Raw genomic sequence first — 24,363 nt, 5'->3', positions numbered from 1 at the left:
CAGTCTGAAGACTTACAAATTTATATCTCTATCTAGACATCTCTTGAGGTTTGGTCTCATACATCCAACTGCCTACCTGACTTCTCCACTTAAATGCTCACTAGGCATCTAAACTCCACACATCTAAAACTCAACTCCTGATCTTCCCTCCCATCCCCAAAGTCTTACACCTCTTGCTGTCTTTACCATCTTTGTAAGTGGCAAATTCATTCTTCCAGTTGCTCTAGCCAAAAACCTTGGAATCAATCTTGACTCTTTCCTCCCATCCTACATCTAACCAGTAACAAAAAAAAAAATCTCATTGGCTCTATATTCTTTAAAATAAATATCAAGAATGTGACCACTTCTCACCTTTGATGAAAACATCTTTACTACTCATCCTTGTCCAAGCCACCATCATCCCTTTCTCGGATCTTGTGCTAACGTCTAATTACAAGACGTTGCTTCTATCGTGCTCTTCTATTTTTAACATAACAGCCAGGGTGAAGTTTAAAAACTTGTGTCAGCCCACGTTCTTTCTCCAAACAAAGCCTTCCAATGGCTTTGCAACTCAATCCTAGTAAAAGACAAAGTCTTTCCAGTTGCTTCTAAGATTCTATACAGTTGGCTTCTCTACTTCCACCTTCCTATTAGCCGTGTGACTCCATGTCCTACTACTATAATGGACAGCATAATGCAAAACCAACCTGAGGTTAGGACCCTGGCTCCTTTCCCTTTTTAACTATCTGCATTTTGTTCAGTGTGACAAGTTACTTAACATCTGTTTTACAGATCGTCATCTGTAAAATGGGGCCAATAATAGCGCTGCTTTATAGGGTTGTTCTGAGCATTATATGAGTAAATATGTACAAAGTAATTAGAAAAGTGTCCAACATAGTAAGTACTATATAGTATTCATAAAATAAAGAAAATGCTCATTTTTCTTAAGCCACACTGGTCTCCTTGCTGGTCTTCAAACATGCCAGGTAAGTCTCCCACCTCATGGCCTTTCCATTTTTGTTTCCTCTGCCTGGTACCATCTTCCCGCAGATATCTACCTCGTATATGTTCTCACCACCTTCAGGTCTTTTCTCAGATCTCACCTTCTTAGAAACCTTTGCTGACTTCCCAATTTAAAACTGTAATACCCTGTGGCAGTTACCATCTCCTGCCCCTGCTTTAGTTTTCTCCATATCAGCCATTATCATCTAACATACTATATATTTTAATTGCTTGTCTCTCTCTCCAGAATGTAAGATTTTGTCTGTGTTCTTCATTGGTCTATCTCCAACACTTAGCACATAGTAAGTGCTCAATATTTGTTCATATATCAATATATGTACAATATTCATGACCTTATTACTTCCATGAATTAGAAATGAGGACATACTTCACCAGGTGACATATCCAAATAATATACTGAACAGAATCTTTTAATAGTTCCGGAAACATTGGTACAAATGGTCCAAAATGTCTGACATGACTATATAAATAGGAGAAGAATAGATGTTTACACTTACTCAGCACTTTGTTGTATTCTCCCCACCTCCTAAATTGATTAAAGGCTTAGCAAGCTGGCTCTCTTTCTACCCTAACTTCCATCATCTGAAAGAGTTCAATTATCAGGGAGATTACCCATCCAATATTCTAGCATTCAAAACATTTGTTTGAACTCTTCAACCTCAACTACCTGGTCCCATGGTCACACCCTGGACCTTGTCATCACCCAGAATTCCTCTGTTTTTGAAATCATAAATGTCAATATTCTACTCAGTCTACGACCTTCGCCGTTCAACTCTTTCATGCTTTTATTCCCACTATACTTGCTCTCCAAGCTCACTTAGAAATCAGAGCCTTTGATTTTTCCATTCTCTCCTGGTGCAACAGTTCCCATCTGATCTCTCTTCTTCCCTACCCAGCCTGGCCCCAAGGTCAATCACATGGACTATGCTCTCATTAGCAACCTCAACTCCCCTTGTCATAAATAATGTCGTGACAGCCATGAAAAAACTCCAGTCCTGGATCAAGGCTAGAAAGCTCATTCTTCACTTATATACTTTGGTAGCTGAGCACTTTAGGTGAAAAATCTTAAAACAATGCAGAATCTACCTATAAATTTAAGTTATAGTTCCTTAGGCCCTCAACTCTCAACACTGCTTATTGAACAATTTTTAAAAACTTATAGTACTCACAATGTGCCTGGTACTGTTCTAGACACTTATAAATATTAACTCATTTAATGCTCACAGTAATTCTGTGAGGTAGACACTATTATTGTCTCCGTTTTACAGATGAAGAAATTAAGGCACAGAAAGGTTACGTGACTTGCCAAAGCCATATTGCTAGCTAGTGGGGGAGTTTCCTAGCTCCAAATCTGGCAGTCTGCCTACAGAGGTCAAGCTTTTAACTCATCTTACAAATGAAGAAAATGAGGTAGAGATGTTCAGTAACTTGCCCAACGACTTCCAGTAACCAAGTAGAAGAACCTGACTTTGAACCCAGGCAGTCTGACTTTAGTACCCATCTACTAAAGCACTAACTTATTCCATCATCTCAGGACTGAAGCCTCCTGAGAGAATTATATCCATCAGGTTTTAGAGTTCCTGAACTTCCCATCCCATTCCCAGCAAACTCATCTAGACCCACAGCCATTTCTCCCAGTCTCAGAGTTGATCTGTCTCACCTAGTGTTCAATCATTTGCTCTGGATTGCATTTCTTTCCATCTCTTCCTGTATCTTCAGTCTCTCCATCTTCACTGGCTCCTATAGTCATGCTCAAGTCTGATCCATCCTAAAAGACCCTACCTCCAAAACATTCTCCTGGTCAGGCCATTCTTTAAAGCTCCCTTCTCCCTCTCTTGGCACTTCCTTCTCATTCAGGCTCCTCAAACTTCCTCACCTCTCATCTCACCATCATTAATCTGCACCAATAACTCTTCTAAAGCTGTTGTTGTTGCTAATGTCATTAGTGATACACCAATTATAAACTCTAAGGGATAATTTTTAGTCTTTATCATACTATAGCACTATCTTTTTTTTGAATTTTTGAATTTTATTTTTTTATACAGCAGGTTCTTATTAGTTATCCATTTTATACATATTAGTGTATATATGTCAATCCCAATCTCCCAATTCATCACCCCTCCCCCACCCCCCACCATAGCACTATCTTGCTCTTCATTTTCTCTTTGAAATTCTCTAGCCCTTTGATCCTTAGATCCACACTCTAATGATTCTTCTCTCGTCTCTCTCTTTGTTGGATTTTTCAGCTCTGGTCTCTCTCTCAATTTGAGACTACAAAGGGTTAAAACTCCCTGATTGTTAAAAAATTTTCCCACTTTACAGGCTTTTCTTGATGATCTCTCTAAAGACATAAATTTAAGTGCTACTCAGCTGACAGTAATCCCCTCAGTGGTCTTGGCTTTGTTACTTTTTTTTTGAAGAGCCACTCCTCTCTCTCCCCATATCTTCTAACATGTGGTCCACATGGAAGCTGGATGACCCTACCTCCACAGTCCGTGTAAAGGCAGGCATCTGACTCTCAGGAAGACAGGAGTCATGGAAGACTGACCAAAAGTCTGCTATTTAGACAGAAAAATAAGATGAAGGGATAAGCTGTGTCTCTATTTTGAGTCATAGATATGTTAATATATTCTCAATCAAAATTAAGGACACATGGCCTGCTAAAGAATTTCTGTTCCATTTTAGAATGTGAAAAACAATGTGGGAGATGTCATGTGGATGCTGAAACATTGGAATTTCCAAGACATTTTAAAGATTGATGGGTACAACTGGTTCTGGGTTTAACAAGATGTTTGGCCACTATAGTCACGGACTTATCAGGAAGACGCTGCAATCAAACCCCGTCTAACAGACATGACATTCTATAACCGTTCTATGATTAGGCTAGGTTGATTTCGGGTTTTATTAAACATGTAAATGATAAATTGGTAAGCAAGCATGACAATAAACTTTCCTTAACTACTAAAATGCCACTAGGCCACTTTAAAAGAAGAAAATGTAAGTTCTTTGTACTGTAGACATAAATTCTTGAATCATACTACTCTTCTCTTATCATGGTGCAAAGAAAAATGAAATAGCACTAGATGGGAAGCTTACAAATGGCCTGTCTACACAGAAGAACAGTGCAGTGAGACTTAGGGCTGTTTTCTATATCTCTGCAGAGCATACCAAAATCTACAGAGCAAAGGTCCTAGGCATGCCTTCACAGGTTGCTTTAAAGGGACTTAAAATGAACAACTAAGAAAAAAGGCAATGTTTCCACAATAAATGAGCCTTTTACTTCCTTCATGCGTTGAAAGCATACTCTTGATAAAGCACGATGTCGGTTGTTGTATAGATAATATGCACATTTATTGAACCAGACAGCCTCTTGAGGCAAAACTAAGGTCAAACTAAAAACTTCTCATCTTAATCCTCAGTCTACAAACTTTAGTTTAATATATAGAGGTAGCAAACCCCAGTATAGTTAGATACACCTATGAAAAATACAATTAGGGCCAGAGTGACTGTAAAAGTCAGCTATAGCAACAAGTTGGAAATTCACAGCCTACTTGGAAAATTATTGAAATGAAACCAGTATTATCTCCCAGTCACTTATAAACATCTGTATACTTTAGGCAACAAGAAGATCACTTATTAACTGCAGCAAACATTGAAAATCTTCTGTATTTGAATACATAAAAATATACACAAAAGTGTGTGGTTTAAATTAACAATAGGCTAAATGCCAATGGTATGAACTTTCTCATGCCTTATTAGATTTATCTTTCACTGAATTCATTCACTCAATAGATACTTATTGACCTCTTTCTGTTACAGGAATTATTATGCCAAAGGTTTAAGTGATAACTCATTTTCTCTCACATTTAGTTATCATAGCCGGGGCTCAACAGGAAGAATTCTTCCCGTTCCGTCTTTCACAACTGGGGGTGGCCTCCAGGAACATTCCCCTGGTAAGGTCGGCCTGCTGAGTGGCAGCCTGAGGCTGCACCTGTGGAACAACGTATGTATCATAAACTATTTCCTGTTGCAGTGTTCACAAAGGGTCTAAATAAAAAACAAAAACAAACAAAACAAAACAAAACAAAAAAACCCCAGGCTCTCCATCTGTGCTAAAGCAAATGTCTATAAACAGAGAGAATATAAGGCAGGATTTGTTAATTTCTATAACAAAGGTACAAAGTCCTGTAAAATTTCAAAATGGGAGCAATCATTTCTAGCTTAAGAACAAAGTTTTCTGGAACCTATCTATGAGTTTTGTTTTTGTTGTTTGCTTGTTTTATATTTTAAAGAATGGTGGCATACAGACAAATTAGAATGGGAAGAAAGGTCTTTCCAAGAGGAGACAGTGACATTAACAAAGAAGCAAAAGGAAACAGCTCGGAGCAAACTTGGAAATTCTCTTAACTCCAGGGCATAGGATCCATGTAGGACAGCAATGGCCTAGAGAAGTATTTTGGATCTGGGCTGAGGAAGGTCTTGAAGGTGGGGGCATAAGGAGTCTAAGCTTTATGAGAAGCCCCCAAAGGTTCTGAGCAAGGGAACAACATAATTAGCACACTGCTTTTGGGAGGTTAATCTGGTCAGACTGATTTTATTTTGCAGGTTGGGGGGAGGATAGTGTGGGCATGGGAGGAATCAAAGGTTATTAAGATCGATAAGGGTAGAGGAGAGAAAGGCTGCTGAGGAGAATTATATATTATTGAAGAAATAATCATCAAGCACAGAGGACTCACTACGTGCTGTGCACTGGCCAAGGGCCTTTATACACAGGGCAGAATCTCGAATCCACGTAAAGTTCTTACCATGTGAGTATTACTGTCAATACTGTGCAGACAAGAAAACTGAGGCGTAGCGCGGTTGAGTAACTTGCCTGACGTCACACAGTTGGCATGTAGTGGAGCCAGGCCTGACTGATCCCAAAAGCCATGCCCCTTCTGCTCTAACACACTTTCTCTTAGTAAGAAGTCAGTCAACTTTAAGATGACAAGTACAGGGCTTCCCTGGTGGCACAGTGGTTAAGAACCCGCCTGCCAACGCAGGGGACATGGGTTCAAGCCCTGGCCTGGGAAGATCCCACATGCCGCGGAGCAATTTAGCCCATGTGCCACAACTACTGAGCCCGCATGCCACAACTACTGAAGCCCGCGTGCCTAGAGCCCATGCTCCACAACAAGAGAAGCCACCGCAATGAGAAGCCCGCGCACCGTGACGCACAGTAGCCCCCACTCACCGCAACTAGCAAAAGCCCGCGCGCAGCAACGAAGACCCCACATAGCCAAAATAAATAAATAAATAAATAAAAAGACAAGTATGGTGTTCATGTGACTGTTGATCCTCTAGACACTTGCTTCTCTGGGTTACTGAGTTTCACAGCCTGGTGGCATAGGGGTGTCTGGAAACATGCCAGACATGGGAGAAGCCAACGTTGCCTGCACAGAAGGATTTCCCTTCACAACAAAGATGGCCAGGTATCCAGTAACCACGGAGGGCCAACCTGGCTCTCTCCCCGGATTTGGCAAGGGCTCCATGTAGTCTGGTCCTTAACATCTCCCTCGGGACTCCACTTTCATGCTACACACTTACCCCCAGCCCAAGAGGCTCTTCTCTCTTCCAGCAAATTTATTAACTGGCTGCTCAGACCATTCTCCCCATGGGAGGACAGGAATTCAGATCAGGGATTTAAGTAAACAGCTCCATTTCCCTTCACAATTACATTCTCCTATTTTCCCAAAAGGGGCCCAAAGTAATATAGTAAGAGTGAGGCTGAATGAATATAAAATAGCATGGTCTATGCAAAGTTCATGGGAGTATAGGAAATGTTCATGGGAGTATAGGAAATGTTCATGAGAAGCCCTTTGTCTGGAGTATAAAATAAACTCAGTGTTCATTGTTGCTAATTGTAAAGGCTCAACAGCATCCCAATTAATGTACTAATTGGTAATAATTCACTTTAACTCAATTAATTACAGACTCCTCTAAGAACTTTTGGAATGAGAATCTTTTAGAATAAAATTCTTACTTATCCCTTGTTGAAATGGCCCACAACACTAATTAATTTAATCTTTCCCATCTTCTCACTTTGCACCTCTGTTACTTTTGAAGAAAGTACTCTAGCTATAAATCCCAACTAGACCCTAGATAGTGGTCCCCTGGCCATCTGTAAGCTTCAGCACTCACCACCTTCCCTCTGCCTGCAAAGCGGTGCACAGGTTGACCTTTTAGCTATAGACTGTGTATAAATATAACTTCCTGCACGCACCTTGGGACTTATGTGTTAAAAGCCCTTATTTTACACAGGGTAATCCTAGTGGCAGTAGCCAAATAGAGACACGGAGATAAATTTACAAGGCAGCTTTGCTCCTTTCTCATAATTCATTGAGCCAAACAAGACTGTAGGAACAGCAACAACAAAGGATGACTTGTAATTTCTACTCTGCATGTCACCATGGCAAGATATATAAATGGCTTTCATGGAACAGATTTGAAAGTTTGCATGGCAGTTATCAGCATATTAACATGGGTAATTTGTTTCGGAATTTAATGTATTTTATTACACTTAATACACAGAGTTTGGAATCAGACTACCTGGGGTTACATCTTAGCTCTAATACTTGCTATGTGACCTTGGGTGAGTTATTTAACCTCTCAGTATCCTCATCTATAAAATGGGGCTAATATTAACACTCACCTCATTGGGTTGTTAGGATTAAATAAGCTAATGCATGTCAAGTGCTTCAAACCGTGCTTGGTACATGGTAAGCATCCTATAAATATTTGCTAGTACCATCTCCCCCGTCATCATCGTATTTAGTAATAACTGAAATTATCACAGTCCTATCAGACCAGGACCCAAAAATGAATTAAACATTAATTCAATTTTAGTATAAATAAGAAAATAATATCCACTGAACTAAAACTTTAAAGAATACTGATATTTACTTATTTAGATTCATCATCACTATAAAACTGGTAAAAAAAATGGGAAGATATAATGAAAACTTAATCAATGAGTAAAAGTTTTAGATGGCTAAATAGTGAAACACTGTGTCCTCAGGATTAAATGAGAATATGTGAAGCATTCTGAAAACTACAAAGTGTTGTATTAGAACAGAACATTATTATTAATGGAAATAATAGATTCCACTTGAAAATGTTTTACAAGGTGAGATTTGTTATTTTATTTTATGTTTTTGAATGCCTTGATGAAAAATCTACAACTATTATCCCAAGAACCTTAAACAAGGTCATTTAGGGCTCCATCCATGATGGAGTTGCCTGGCACTATAGAGTTACAGCCAGAACACCAGGACAGGAATGTGGAGGAGAAACTGACATCTCTGTCTGTCCCCAGGTTGGTGTCCCAGCCTAGAGGGCAGGGAATGTAAAAGTGGAAGTTGTGAGAACCTCTGTGGGTTAGAAATCAGGGTAGCTCGACTGTGCTTTTGAAGAGACAAAAGGGCAATCAAAAAGGCAGTTCTCCTAAATGCCCATCAACAGAGGAACAGATAAAGAAGATATGGTACATACATACAATGGAATATTACTCAGCCATAAAAAGGAACGAAACTGTGCCATTTGCAGAGACATGGATGGATGCAGAGACTGTTATACAGAGTGAAGTAAGTCAGAAAAAGAAAAACAAATGTCATATATTAACATATATATGTGGAATCTAGAAAAATGGTACAGATGAACCTATTTGCAAAGCAGAAATAGAGACACAGATGTAGAGAACAAACGTATGTATACCATGGGGGGAAGGGGGGTGGGATGAATTGGGAGATTGGGATTGACATATATACACTACTATGTATAAAACAGATAACTGATGAGAACCTACTGTATAGCACAGGGAACTCTACTCAGTGCTCTTTGGTGACCTAAAGGAGAAGGAAATCCAAAAAACAGGGGATATATGTATACGTATAGCTGATTCACTTTGCTATACAGCAGAAACTAACACAGCATTATAAAGCAACTATACTCCAATAAAACAAAAACAAAATAAAACAAACAAAAAAGGCAGTTCTTAGCCAACCAGAAGTAGGTTCAACGCAAGGAAGGCTGAGCGCCAAGAAAAAAGAGAGTTGTAGACGAATTTTGGTAAATGATTACAGGACCATTAGAAGTCAGGTGATGGGGTGGTATGAACCTAGGTATGACCTTGCTTTGTTCAGTAAGCAGGGAAGTTAAGAAAAAGTGTTAAGCCTTTGAATGGGAATAAAAGATAGGGTATTACTAAGAAATGATATATAGAGAAAACTGTAAATGGCTGAGCAGAGTTAAATTCAGTCAAGCTGGAGTCGGTGTATCATCTCTGTGCCTATAAATTAACTCTCTGCCTCTAGTGTCTCACGTGGCCAGAGCAGCTTCTATCCTATGTGAGTACATTTGTCCTGTGGAAATTCAGGAAGAAGGCTTAGGCCTCATGCTGCAGTCTCTAGAAGAGAAATTCCTGAACCCCTGATTGGTGGTGGTAAAACAGAGTCAAGAGCAGAACTGGAGTAGTGCTCTCTGGGAGGAGACTTGAGGCCGGGTTCATCACAATAGTGATGTAGTGGTCCATAGCATCATCTTTGTGCACAAACATCAGCATATTATGCAGAAGTAAGCTGTGTTTGGAATGAAAGAAAGAAGTTAGAAAGGAAGGAAGGAAAGAAAACTGATTGCTATTATCTCAAGTTCTCTCATAGCTTAAGATAAACGAAGAAAGGTTGCATTTTATTGATAAAATACACACATACCAAAGTAAGTACTCCCAAACTACTCATTTACAGAGTAGCTCCTTAAAAATAATCCATCCATCATACGTGGTCCTAAGCCAACAAACTCACTAGGATGTTTAAGGAAGCTGAAGCATTTTTCAAACTTCATCTTAAGAAGTCCAACACTGTGTGGCACCATCTCGGTGGTCCCTGGTTGTATGTGGAGGGAAGGTGGTAGGCGGGGCTGGGAGGGGCCAAGCAAGCAGGGCTGTAGCTACTTTTCTATTCCTTAAATCTGAAAAGCTCTACTTTTATCTGTTTTATCTAAGAGGGATTCACATAAGATTTTATTTGATAAGAGACTACTACTGGTCGAGTGGGAAAAGCACAGGCAAGGCTGAGTGTGAATCCTGGCACTGCCATTTACTAGCTCTCTGACTTGGGAAAATTACCAGAATAATTTATAATTACTAAATAATCTCTCAGAGCCTTTGTTTCCTGTTTTATACAATGGATAGAATAATATTCACAGGATTTTTGTGAGAAGTAAATAAGATAAAGCGTGTATAGTACATAGCAAGAAGCCTTAGCACATAACAAGCCTTAGCTAAATGTTAGTTCCTTCTCTGAAAGACACAGGGATATGCATGCATACAGGCTTAAATATACAAATATATATGTCCTATATATATATGCGTAAGCCTCCGCGGACTGTTCTGTAACCTGCAGCCATGCAACAGGTATACTGAGAAAGGATCTGGGGGTCAGCAGCCTCACCCTCTTCATAATTTCCTGGCTGTGGCTGCCATAAGACTTGCTAGCATAAATGCTCAGCATTTATCGACTGTTCCTCCTCTATGTTTTTAGCAGTTACCATCAGTAGTTTCCATCAGCTACGCAAAGAGATTTCCAAATTGAAATAATTATTGTTTTGAATGAGCTAAGTCAGTTCACAAGGAAAAATCAACCTAAAAAGCATTTTAAACAAATGGACTCATAGACTAAGCTTAAAAGGAGCTTTAGAGTAGATCCACGCAACAACCTTATTTAAGAAAAGCACAGAGAGATGAGGTAGCCTGATCAAACTGGCACAGTTAGCAACTAGTAAAATTCCCAGATGGCCATAGCAGCTCCTGATAGCTTTCCAGGCTGAGTAGCTCATGTTGCACGTTGGATGAACAATACAAGCCAGAGAAAAGCTAAGGGAAAAGTCACTGGGAACATTACCCCAGCTTAATGCCAGTAAGATCACAGAAACCTATAACAACATTATAATTGCAAAATATGGAGTTAAATGCCAACAGTAAATTTTACCATCCCAATTCCATAATTAATTAGCTTTTACTTAACTAAAAGGTAAAATATGTTTTTACTTTTTTTCCATATGTTTAAAATAAGGTCTTTTACTTTTTTTCCGTATGTTTAAAATAAGGTCTTAACACCTGCCTTAAAGCCTTGTTGTGAACAGTATCTCTGCTGGAGTATTCTTGCCAAAATCCATAACCTCAGTCTAATCATGAGAAAACATCAGACAAACCCAAATTGAGAGACATTCTATAAAATAATTGACCAATTCTCTTCAAAAAGGCCAAGGTCATGAAAGACTGAGGAATTGCCATAGATTGGAGGAGACGTGACAACTAAATGCAATATGGGATCTCAGATTTCATCATAAACCAGGAGGAGACTAGTGGAAAAACTTGTGAAATTTGAAATTGTCCCAAGTTAATTTCTTGGCTTTGATAATTGTATTATATTGTGCAAGAAGAAGCTGCTTGGTGAAGGGTATACAGGAATACTCTGTACTAATTTTGCAATTTTGTGTATCTCAAATTATTTTAAAATTTAAAAAATGCTAAAAAAAAAAGAGAGCAATTTTTTTAAAAGCCTTGTTGTGAGAACTAAATACAAGATAAAAAATTTAATACATTGCCTATTTTTTTGCAGGCACAATTCCTTCATTGAATGGCTACATTTAGCGGCCATAAACAGTAGAAACAGTATGTTAATACTGGCCAAACCCAGGTTGGGACAGCTAATAATGAAGTGTGTTGTCCAACTGTGATAAAAATGTGGACACTTTACACTGCACCTGAATGATTACAAATATTCTTGCAAAAGTCTTCTAATCATCAATATTTCACTCTTTGCACAATACAATCATGAGTTAGTGCTTAAAGAAGTCTGGATTCTGTGTTTGGTCAATGATGACAGGCTTAAATTTACCTAACGCCATTATCGTTTAAACATAACATGTCAGATCTTCATTCCTCTGACTCTGTGACTACTCTCGTCTTGTCAGACCTCAGCTGTTTTCTGTGAGGTAACACCTGGCAAAATAAATCACTTTCATATAAATTGTAGACATCTCATAATGAGTATGCCTTGATACACTTTTATTTCTGTTTTCTCTCTAGTTTTTATTTTAAACTTGATTCTACATTTAGCCTTGAGGGGCAAAAGCCTGCTCTTGAGATAACTAAAGGTCCCCAATGCCAAGCTTATTACCCAAGATTTTGCTTTTTTAAGGAAACACTAAAACAACCTAGGAATTGCATTACTCTAGCAAAGTACTGCTGTGGCTCATACGCTTTTGCTTTTCACCCCAGGGAGTAACTGGTGCAGCCAAAACTAATAACAAGCAAATTGCTATTTGTTAGTTTTTGATAGAATCACTCATGTGATAAATATACATTTCTTTCCACCCCTGCAAAATAATTTTTGTTTTCTACAAAGGTTATGAGATATCATAAAAATGTCTAATGCATCTGGTTTAAGGATCCAATTCTTCCTTCACATATTTCTGCATCTGTTCACAAAATCTCTTTGACTTCAAAGGAAGCTTTTCAAGAGAAAAAGAAGATACATACAGGAAAAATGGCCATAAATTTTTAGTTTTCCAAAGCCATTTTAATAACTTTTCTAAGGCCATTTTAATAACAGCACTGTGGGAAAGTAAATATCACTCTCAGAGAGCTACAATATCACAGATGATATAATGACTATACATTTATCTGAAGATTTATGTTTTAGAACTTTATTCTGGGTCTGAAAGTGATATATCTTCAACTTAGAACATGTGAAAAATACAGCAAGCTTAAAGAAGAAAACTTAAATCACTTTTAATCCACTATTTAGGAAAACCAAAGAGAAACAAAAAATGTTAAGAATAGTTGTTTCCTTCCAGTCTTTTCTTCTCTTGTACATATATTTATATAAATATTTATTTGCAAATATAATATTATAATTACACTATGAATGCAATTTTATATCTTTTCTCAATTGGTCTTTCAAAAGACTGCACTAGTCTTTCAAACCATCATTTTTAATGACTGAAAATTATAGGGGGTGGGGGAGGGATAAATTAGGAGTTTGGGATTGCAGATACGAACTACTATATATAAAATAGATAAACAACAGGGTCCTATTGTGTAGCACACGGCACTATACTCAATATTTTGTAATAATCTATAAGGGAAAAGAACATGAAAAGAATATATATACATATATAACTGAATCACTTTGCTGTACACCAGAAACTAACACAACATTGTAAATCAACTATACTTCAATAAAAAAAAAATTTTAATTTATATGTAGAACTATGCTTTAAGAAGTGCTCTTGCTTACATTTAATTCATATTCTACTCAAAGCTAAATTAAAGGTTTTGAAACACTAATCTGTTCTGGAAATTCTACAACTTGATACCATCTAGATTAAGAGTTGATTAAGATAACTGTATTCATAAATGCCACTGAAACAACAGTAGAGATTTAAGAATTCTATTCTTTAGCATTTATAATGATTTAATGCCCTAAACTTCCTAGGACAAGCATTAGTGGGCTGTAGTTTGTTTTTCTTTTCTTTTTGATTCTCTACTTCTTATGACATCCTCAACTCTTGAGTTTGTTACAAGAGGAAGTTTGGGTCTAAGACTTAGTTACTTTGTGGGGGGGGGGGACTCAAGACAGAGGGGATGTATATATATATACATAGAGTTGATTCACTTTGTTCTACAGCAGAAACTAACACAACATTGTAAAGCAATTATACTCCAATTAAAAAAAAATAAGACTTAGTTACTCTGAATCCACAGGTTCTAATATGCTACTATTAGCCATAAATATAATAACCAATTCTGGTTCTGTAGAATCCAACCTCAGACTTCAAAGAGAGGAGTATTTGATGTATTTATCTAATTTTGAATCAATTTTTACCTAACAATGCTGCCTGAAATTTCAAACAACATTTAAATAGTTGTTTTGACAAATAACTTTCCAGCGTAATATCCTCTATCCTTACAAGAATCTTGTGAGGCCCATATCAGTGAAGGACACTTAGGTACAGAAAGTTAAGTAATTTATGGGATGATTAAAATAACAAGTTGAACTTAAATCTTGTTTTTCATAATTAATCTCACTGCTTTACTTTGGCTTCACAATCATGGAGCCATAGATTTTCCAAAGCTTGAAGGAACACTGTCAATCAGTCCAACCTTTCCTCCACCCATTTTGCTAAAGAAAATAAATCCAGCGAGTTTAAATGACTTGTCATGCCACACAGCTAGCAAGTGGCAGACAAATCCCTTGACTTCTAGTTTCCTAACTTTCAGTCTAGTGCTCTAATACACCAGTTACCATACAAAATGCTCCTCACACTTACACATTATGACAATGAATATGCCAGGATGCCAGGAAATCACCTAATAGTCACAGAATCCCTAAGATCTCCCTAGTTCCCAAGAGCTATCTCCCAAGAGATGTATGGCAAAGTGCCTACCACTCAGATTGCACTCGCAAAACGTTTAGTAAATGTCTGGGTGAAGTAAAAATCTGAATAAGTGAAAGAGTGTGTGTATATATATATATGTTTGTTTTGTTTTGTTTTTCCCTTTTGCTATGAGGGTAAAATTCTAAATACTGACGGGACGGGTTAAAGGCCGTGTCCATGCTCTCAACACTACAGAGTAATGGTAACAGGAGTGCTGCCAGGACGGGACGACGCCTTTGGCAGCTTGCTTTAATTCTTTCATAGAACCTCCTAGATACAGGTCTACTTCGCGGTAATGAGGAGAAATCAGAGTGGAAGATGCACTGACACTTGCTCAAGTACCGCACTGCCTGAGGGAGGACGTCAAGAGGGTGCACCTACTTAAACGGGTCGATTCCTAAGAGACATCTCTAATTTCTCCGCTGGACCCTTGGCTTGCTATTAGGGAAAGGAGAGTAAAAGCAGCAACGGGATCAAGACAAGGTGTGCAGTGCCGGAGGGACCGGACCTCTGGTATCGTATAACTTCACACACTGCTGGGCTCCCCGCGTTGCCGGGCCAGAGCAGAGGTGCGGCGCTCTCAGGGTGCTCAGAGGGGGAGGGGCTGAGACTAAGTGGGTAAGCGGCGGCGCGTTCCTCCCACCAGGGGCGCGTTACGTCACCGCGAATCCTTGCAACGTCGCCACGCTCCGAGTAGGAAGGCAGTCTTAGGCAAATCGACCTTAGGAACCGAAGGGTTTGGTAGTCTCCAGAGGAAACGGGAAGGGAGAAGCAAACGGAGGGAGGAAAGAGGGATGAGAAGGACCTAGCGGGATGGGAAACTAGTGGAAGAAGGGCCAGCTTCGGTTACCTGGGGAGCGGGAGCAGCTTCGGGTCCTTGATTAAGTGCCCGGATGAAGTTCCAGCACTCACGCGCCTTCCGCATTGAGTGCAGCGCCATCTTGAGAAGGGCGGAGCCGTCTAGTCTTGAGTGACATCTGCTCAGAGAGGAAGTCCCAGATTCGCAGCGGTTTTGCTTGTTGCGCATGCGCACTTGCCCTCGGGGCGGGCCTTTGTGCCAGTGCCTGGGGGCGTCCGGTCTTCGCAGAGCGGGTCGCGGGGTCAGGAACTGGGTGGGGCTTGGCTTTAGCATTTGCCCTGGAGACCTAATATTTGCGCAGGTTTCGTGAAGGGACAGTCTCCTACGAGGATATTAGTAGCAGTGTTTTTTAAACTGGAAGAAAGCCAAGTGAGTTACCTTTCGTATCCTGGCCGTCCTGAGGCAAGCTTTTAAGAAGTTTCTCTAGGAGTGGGACCTCCCCAATCCTGTTAGAGGGCAGTAAGTGGTCTTTTGAGACCTATGTGGCCTCATTAATGCATTCTATCTGCAAACGTTTGTTGAACCCTGCCATCTGCTAGGTACTGAAGGTGCAAAGAAAGATATATCTTGCCTTCAAGTTGTGCACGGGCTAATGGGATAGCAGATAAATAAATGATGCACTGTTTGAGGTGTTAAAAGAAGCAAATGCCGAGATTGGGGAGGTGGGGTGGTTATGACTGGTGCTTCAGCCTGGTCCAAGGAAGGCTTCAGAAAGAAGATGACACTTGATAGAAGAAACTGTTCAGAGTTTTGCCTTAAATTATGAGAAGAGTTAACATGGTACTCCTACTTCTGTTAGTGCACCCAAAAATCTATCAGTAAAAATATAATTGGGAGAGATTCGTCAGAATTCCTTTATGTGTTTTGTTGTATTTATTCATTAGGAAGAGGTAGGAGATAAATGCAGTAAGGATGCTGTTACTCTTAATGGAATTGAAATCTAACAAGGTAAGACAAAACTTATCAATTTATCAATTAAAAACATACAGTAAAAATCTCTTAAGAGTGGTACATAGTACTGGTGAAGTTCAAGCATAAGTGATGTGATACAGAAATAAGCAGGGAAGGAATTGTAGGAATGAGGACAAAACTAAGGATAAAACTAAGGAAATCAAATGCCATTCTTCAACAAAACTAATCAGTTTGGTTTTGTTTCTTTTAAATTTGAGGTGCTTGTAGTACTTCCAAGTATGACACTAATTAGATAAGTCTGGACCTCAGGAGAGAGGTCTGAGCTACAAAACAGATGGTAACTGAATCCAAGGAAATCTTTTGAGACTACAAGGTACAGTTTGTGGAATAAAAGTAGTCGGATGATGGAAATTGAAAGGAGTAGCCAAATAATGTTTAAAAGCCCCCAAAATGAGGTATTACTGAAATCCAGGAAAGAGACCCTGCCAGTGGAAGTGATGATTGATCTTTTTAAAGACACAAGGTATCTCTTGTAAACATGCAGTTTTATAAATGCCTAAATGTTTTGCACTCATATATACGGCAAAGCATTAAAATACAGTTTTTTACAGATATATTAATTAGATTTGATGACCCTAGGAATTAGCAAGATTAGACTTCTGACATCCTCAGCCACCTGGATTATAAGATAAAGCCTAGCAATGATATGAGGGTTTCGACAGAAAGCTGTCACAGGGCCTGCGCACTTTATTTACTCAAGCAGTACGTTTAGTCTTTTATCTCCGAAGACTCACATACATGACTGATAATATTTTCATGGGAGATATTTGCAAGACACTCCCATTGAAGAAGGTATATCAGGACAGCTGTGTGTAATCACTTCAATATCTATATTTTTTAAAGTAAGTTATTTTCACAGGGAACTACTGTATAGCACAGGGAACTATACTCAATATTTTTAAATAACCTATAAGGGAAAAAATCTGAAAAAGTGGGTATATATATATATGTATAACACTGAATCACTTTGCTGCACACCTGGAACTAACACAACATTGTAAATCAACTGTACTTCAAAAAAAAAAGTTATTTTCAAACTTAGAATAAATTGTGTTTCCCACCACAGTGGTGACCTGGTGACTCTTGAGTGTCACTCAGCCAGCATGATGATTTCTTTTGCGTTTCTTACATTTCCCTAGCACCTAGTGTAGTACCTTGCACCAAGTAGGCACATCTTTTAAATCTAAATTTTATTTTGACAAAGTAAGCAATTAATTGACAGGTTGGTATGCTTTTAGCCAGAGGGACAGCTGACAGCAGAAAAGACACTAGACCTATTAAAAGCAAGCTAGTTTTGTCTGCTTTTGCACTTTTTTACAATGGTGGTCTGAAACCTTCTGGTGTTGGCAAAAGTATCACGAAAAAGCTCACCATCATCTAAGCTCACCATCTTCTGCTCTTCTAAGAAGTGCAGTATATTCAGCATATTTTAATGAGTATTGTAAATGTTAATCCTGAATCTTCAGGAAAAGATGTTCTTCAGTGTACCTTTTAAAGAAAAAATTTATAACTTTTGAGAAGTTTCCATATAAAATGGTTAACATTTTAAAGGTTTGTATAATGCAGGGTTAGTTTGATTACATGGGAAGTTCACTTATGGAATATTTCATTGTCCAACATTGTTGTTTAAATGAAGCACCACAGTATTTATTGGCAATATTTTACCATGGCTCTCATTTGGTAAGCCAAAGAGCTTTAGTAAAATGAGATATAAATGTTGTATTGAAAGCAGACTTTAGATATACTTAAAATGAAAACCTTTTATTTTCGTATACTTGTAGCATGCACTGTATGTCTACATATGTTCATGCTTAGAATTTTGAACACTTGTTTAAAATTTGATTTCTCATCAACAGCTTTATTTTATAGTAAGTTCTAGTAATTTTGCTCTTTCCTTAACATTCCCTGAAAATCCCATCTTACTTGAAACAATAGATTAAAACCAGACTGGCAGTTGGGGAACGCTTTCTATTGCAACCATGTGTGTCAGAAGAAAGGATTAGGTTTCCTTGACCAAGAACATCAAGGGGAACCTCCACCTCTGCAGACACACCTCTGTTCCTCAGTAATGGAGAGTTTATATCTAGTTAGATTTAAATGGGATAAGGAAAGAGTTTAAATCCACTCTTAGCTCTGGTAGTATAATCAGCCCTCCAGTCTCAAAGTATCCAATTTTGTTTCTCTAATTTAATTCTAAGTGTCAGGTTGGTATTAGATGCTGATCAAGGTAATGGGGAGTTACCCTACACATTTATTCACTTAAAGAAGAATTTTGCAGAATGCAAAGACTAGATGGCATCTATGTTCAAAACTTACTTGAAGCACAATCCATTCACCTCTGACCTTTCATTTATATTGAATATGTTTTTCAAATACAGAGGGAGGGATTCCACAATGAAGGCAAACCTTTTGCTTCATAATCTGGGGTACAGCCACAGTTCTCTGGCCATACTGTCTTATGCTGGACTCATTGTGACCTAAATCGAACTGAGGCAGAGTCTCCCTTAGAGTGAGATAGTTTCCAAGAGTCACTAAAATACATGGGAAACAAAAATAATGATTTGGAGATTGTTCTTTTACACCTTTGGCTTAATTCTAGTTCTACCCCTCATTTTATATTTGATGAAACTGGTCCAGAGATATTAAGTACCTTAATGAAAAATCACACAACAAATAAGAGCAGGAATAGGAAGGACTTTGATCTCCAGATGAGTGCTCTCCTTTAAGCGACACCACTGTAAAGCTGAAGGAGCTAAGGCTGGGGCTGGTCCAAGCAAGGAACAGTTTGACCTAAGGGCACATCCTTGTCATGCTTCAAAGTCAGAGCAACTAAATGGCTGAGTTTTAAAGGGTTGATGCTCTCATCTCTCCACCCCTAACATTAAAAGATGCTGTTTTTCCCTAGTAATTTTTGGGGAAGCGCAAATTGTAGCATCTTCTTTGTATGAGGGTAGTAATCAGGAGGCTTATCTGGTCTTTGGGAAGGCTACTTAGGTGCTTGAAGGGTGGCATTACTATCACTTTTTTCCTGGAAGGTAAAAAAATAAAATCAAGGGAGAGGCTGGGTGATGTGGATAGCAAAGTAGAATTTTTCTCGGAGTACCTTTTTCTTAAAATTAAGGGCCAATGCCATAGTCTTTTCTAGATTCGCCTTCTTACCTTAAGGACTCTTTCCTATTCCACAGCAATGAAGACATTTTGACCAGGGTTGGGAGAAGGTGGTGAGGATGGGGAGAGCCAGAGCAGACATAAGTGAATAATTTACAGTTATTGATCTTCAGACAACTGACTCCATTACTTGTAGAATCCTTCATGTGCGGTACCAGGAAGAAGACTGATTATATGGGGGTGTTGCAGGCCCTGGGATTCCTGTTCATTTTTCATGTTTTCTCTCCATACTCTTTTCCAAACTGCTTTTCAACATTAGAATACAGATCTTCAAAGAAGACAGAGAATTGCTGCCTTATTTAAGTATGGATCTAGAATGGAGAGCATAATTTTGGAGGAATGTAAGAGATTTTTTTCAATGTCCCCCATCCCCACTGTCCACCCGCAGTCTTAGGACATATGTTCCGTGGAGGAAATGGAGCTTAGCAATGAGCAAATTAAAGTTTTGAAGGAACATCTTACTTTGTTATCTCTCTTTGCATGCCATATCTTTTCCAGGTGGTATGGCCCTAAAGACAAGATCCGTATGTTATCTGCACACTCATGCTATTTTTAAATTACCACCCTTTGCTCTCAGCTACTTCAAAACTAGGGTGAGTAGGCTTCCCTCTTCTGGATTTATGTTTTACAAAAAGAACTATAGCAAGGTCTCCAAAAAGCTTCCTGGAGTGTCTTTAGATAAGCTCTTTTCTATTTTGTCTATGTAATCAGACTACATCAGATTCCTGCCCACTCTGTACCTGTCTGGTGTGATTCTAGGATCCTAGCTGTGACCACTGAAAGTCAGACATAATCCTTAGGTCTTGATCTTTCTAAAAACAGCACCAAAAGATAGCTTAATCTCTCTAAAAACAGGGAGGGTGTTACCCTCACTGTCTCTGTCAAACCCCATCTCTAACCAGTTAGATTCTGTTGGACTTTCCGAAACTCAACTGACAGTTGCAATCAGTGATTTTTTTTTCACTTTTTGTCCTTAATAAGTAGAACTGAGCATGAATTTGGAGAAAATTTGTATGGTGGTTCCATTACTGATCTCAGTGAACCGTTTAATCTTCATATGCCTCTTTTCCTTGTGTAAAATGAGTAAAAAGCAGGAGGGCTAAGTGACATGAATTGTAACTCTTGTGATTCTAGAAACTAGTTTTTGTCCCAGAATCTAACTGTCCCAAATCAGACTCATTTAGAAGTATAGAGATGGGTATTAGAGTCAGGATCCATATTTCAAGCATATGCCCTGACCCATGTCCCTGGCAGATACTGACATACAGATATTGAGAACAGGCCTCACAATTTTTTCAAGACTGTACCCCAGGCAGCTACTCTCAACCGAATAAAATTGGGCCTACTTGTCATCCTGGCATGGCAGGGTTAGGTTTACGAAAAACAGAGAATATGAACCTTTTCTCACCCAACTGTGAACATGAAGTGGCTTTTCGAAGATCACTTTTCAAAGGGTAGGTGGGAAGAGTATCTTGACCTGTTTTCATCCTCTGTAGCTACTTTAGGTAGCAGTTTGCTTACCTCCCAACTACACTGCTTTTTGTTGTTTCTCAGAAATATACTCATTATTTTGTAATTGTCAATCACAATGACTTATAGGACAGTTGCTAATCCAAGAGTTTTAGGAAGGGTTACCTAACAGATGCTGTGATCTTTAGGAGAGGAATGTAGCCACTGTCCATCCACAGCTTGGCAGGTGTGGGGAATGGGAATAGCCCTGCCTGTCTCTCCTCCCACACTCTGATCTTCTGACCTGTTGGTTCCTCTCATTTGCTGAACTCCAGGGCAAAGGAACATGATTTATCTGCTCCATAAGGGTCAGTCCTTACCCCTACTTCCCAAGAAGTACACGACAGGTTGCAAAATGGTACACAGTGCATCTGGATGGCCAAATGGAAATATTCAGTACAGAACTATCCATTTATAGAACTAGAAATATAACTGTAAAACAAAGTGAAAAAACTCCCAGTCTTGTTAGGATAACTTTTTTTTTTAGGATAACTTTTAAGCAGGCATTAAACTTGATGGAAAACCATGTTTTCATCTCTAACTTAGCAGAGTACTTGGGACATCAGAAAAGGGCTCAATAAATATTGGCAGATTGATTAAATGAACAAATGAACACGTGAGGAGAAGGAGGGAGGTGTGCAGTGGGATATTTTAAAGATAGTGCAGGGAATTAGGAAAAAAATGTAAAGCCTAAAATAAGCCCTAGAAGCATTTTTTAAATCTCTGATATATGCTTGCTTTCTTGTGGTTTGCTTTTTCCACTAACAGGCAGAATGCATAAAATATTCTGATTAGTTGAGGCTTATTACTTAGGTTCCAGCTAATGTTTTATATATAAATCTAAATTACCGCTCTTCTTCCCTTCTGCTTCTCTTTCTGTCTGGTCAAATCCCTGTGGGAGGGAGTAACATTCCTGTGGTGGGTAAAATAATTTCTATGGAAATTATTCAAAATGCAACTTCAGTAAACACTATGTGAAGCTATGATTTATTTCTGGATTCCGTCCTTGTGCTTGCGTCATCTCCCTATTTATCATCAAGTTCTCTGTTTGCTGGCATCTCTTTTTAAGGATTTGTCGATATCAGTTTTGCGTCTCAGAGGATAAACTTCCGTCAGGAGGGTTGAAGCAACCGGAAGCAAGAGAGGAAAGCTTGTGTGAGAAGAGATTGTGTCCCAAGAGGCAATGGGTGTACCGAACTTTATTCCCAGTCCCAGCTCTGCCGTAACTTGTAAAGTGACATTGAAAAGTCCTTAACCTCTCAGCTTGCTTTTTATCTGAAAAAGTGGGAGTGGTTGAAGCGGATGATGTTCAAGGTTCCTTCCTGCCCTTAACTATATAAGCTTACACTCAGGCAGGTGTTACGTGTTTAACCCAAAGATCTCCCAGCGCTTTGGAAATATATCTACAGGCTGATAGGCTGAACTATCTTCACATTTTGACAGATGGTCCCACTGGGACCTCGGTGACTATTGAATCATTTCATTCTAAATCTGTGTAAGATCCAGAAACTGTGTCTCGAGTAGCGTGTTGGAGGAATCGAACCAAACTGACTAACTTGAAGAGTGTTGTTAGTGAGAAAATCATTAGATGATAAATCCAAAACAAAGGTGGAAAAAACGAGTCTTCTGATATCATCACATGCATTGGAGTAGGGGGAGATGGCGTTTGGAAGCTGGTGCCAGGGAGAGAACCTAGAGGCAGAGGAAGAACTGGAGGAGATGGGAGATCATTTAACTGTAAAGGTTGTCCGGCAAATGTGCTTTTACTTTTATTGATTCATGCTATTCACTCATTCAAAAATCATTTAACGTATGCTTACTGCATGCCCATGAAACTGAAGGGCTAAAAATGTAATCTTTGTGTCACTACAGGTACCATGCAATGCTTCTTCTATGTTATCACATGTACCACCTTCTTTTCTTGGCTCTAGTTTCTTAGTTCCCACTCTGAAACCTCAGAGACAAAGGACTTGGAAAGCCAGCATTTTTCCCTGCCTCTCTCCCACCCTTCCTTCCTACCTTCTTCCCACACTTATTGACCACCAACTGTTAACCTGAGACTGTCTAAGTTACTGGGGAACCATGGAGGATAAAGACATGGATTCCACCATGGAGAAGCTTGAGTATTGCAGGGAAGATTTCTTATAAACTTGCTAAAATACAGTAGTATAGGTGCCATTCTAGAGCATGGACATGGTAGTGTAAACTCAGGTCCCCCAATTTCTAAAAAGTGGCAACCAGATCACTCAATATGAGTCCACAAAGCCCCTGACAGAACAAGGATGCACTTCTTGGGACATCCCTTCTGGTCGACATGCACAGCGCCCACACCAGCCCCGGCTACACCTGTCAATTCTATTGTCACTGTAGTCACCTAAATAAAAACAAAATCCACATGCCTAGGGCACAGGTCACACAAAATAGGACTGTGGTTCCTCCTCAAAGAATAACACCCCTTTAGAACTTATTTTATCCCTCTTGTCTTAGAACCACTAGGGAATCAAGGAGGGAAGGTAAAGAAGGGGGTCTCTGGCTCTGATCTTTACTGGGTTAGGAGGATCCCTCTCCCATCCTGTTGTGGCTCCGTTTGTTAATAAGTCTCTCTTCCTAGAACACTCAGCCTAGGTCTCATAGATTCTCAGACATTTCCGTTTGTCTGACACTCAACACCAGGAGGCGGTGGGGTGAAGTTTGACAACATGATGCTAATAACACACACTCTTCAGGGCTTGACATTCTGTTATTTACTCATCTGGCAGAAACTTACTGGGTGTCTATCCCGTGCCAGCCACCACGCTAAGCACTAAGTATACAAAGCCGAATAAGATACTATCTGTGCTCTTCCAGATCACAATTTAATGAGGGAAACTGCAAACACAAACTATTACAGGGAAAGTGTCTTTATAGCAAGAAGATCCTTTAATTTCCTTCAAATCACACTTTAGGGACAGCCCTGGGTCCACTATTTACTATTTGGATGACCTTGGACAGGCTTCCGAAGGGTATTTGCCCCACTTTCCTCACCCAAAGATGCCAAGTTCCCCAAGTGCCCCGACAGCTCTGAGAGGAGCACTGAGCTGACTGGTGAATGGAATTTCAAATTGGAAAGAGGAGCAGGATGCTCTTAAGAGGGATAACTACATGCGTGAAGGAAGCATGGATATGCAAATAGAAAGGCATACAGAGGAGTGAAGATAGGGGAATAAGGTATTAACACGTCTCCCTGCATCTGTTCTTGTCCCCTTCAGTTTATTCTCAACCGGCAGCCAGAGCAACCCATTAAAATGTGTGTTATTGGGCTTCCCTGGTGGTGCAGTGGTTGAGAGTCCGCCTGCCGATGCAGGGGACACAGGTTCGTGCCCCGGTCCAGGAGG

General features: G+C 39.4%; 1 protein-coding gene and 1 long non-coding RNA gene across 2 annotated transcripts in view; one reads left to right on the top strand and one right to left on the bottom strand.

Annotated features, from left to right (window-relative positions):
- Nucleotides 1-15,468, bottom strand: part of WARS2 (tryptophanyl tRNA synthetase 2, mitochondrial) — an 85,728-nt gene extending 70,260 nt beyond the window's left edge. The window contains exon 1 of the mRNA XM_029228667.1: nucleotides 15,332-15,468. Within this exon, the coding sequence (XP_029084500.1) occupies nucleotides 15,332-15,421 (90 nt within the window). The 5' untranslated portion in view covers nucleotides 15,422-15,468. The remainder of the gene's footprint in view (nucleotides 1-15,331) is intronic.
- A 63-nt stretch (nucleotides 15,469-15,531) lies between these two features.
- The window catches only part of LOC114898710, a 72,648-nt gene continuing 63,816 nt past the window's right edge, over nucleotides 15,532-24,363 (top strand). The window contains exons 1-2 of the long non-coding RNA XR_003794447.1: nucleotides 15,532-15,709; nucleotides 16,225-16,288. This is a non-coding gene — a long non-coding RNA (uncharacterized LOC114898710). The remainder of the gene's footprint in view (nucleotides 15,710-16,224; nucleotides 16,289-24,363) is intronic.

Source organism: Monodon monoceros, unplaced genomic scaffold, assembly GCF_005190385.1.
Source record: "Monodon monoceros isolate NGI ecotype Baffin Bay Population unplaced genomic scaffold, NGI_Narwhal_1 Super_Scaffold_18, whole genome shotgun sequence".
NCBI classification, from domain to species: domain Eukaryota; kingdom Metazoa; phylum Chordata; class Mammalia; order Artiodactyla; family Monodontidae; genus Monodon; species Monodon monoceros.
This window is presented reverse-complemented; position numbering and strand designations above follow the sequence as displayed.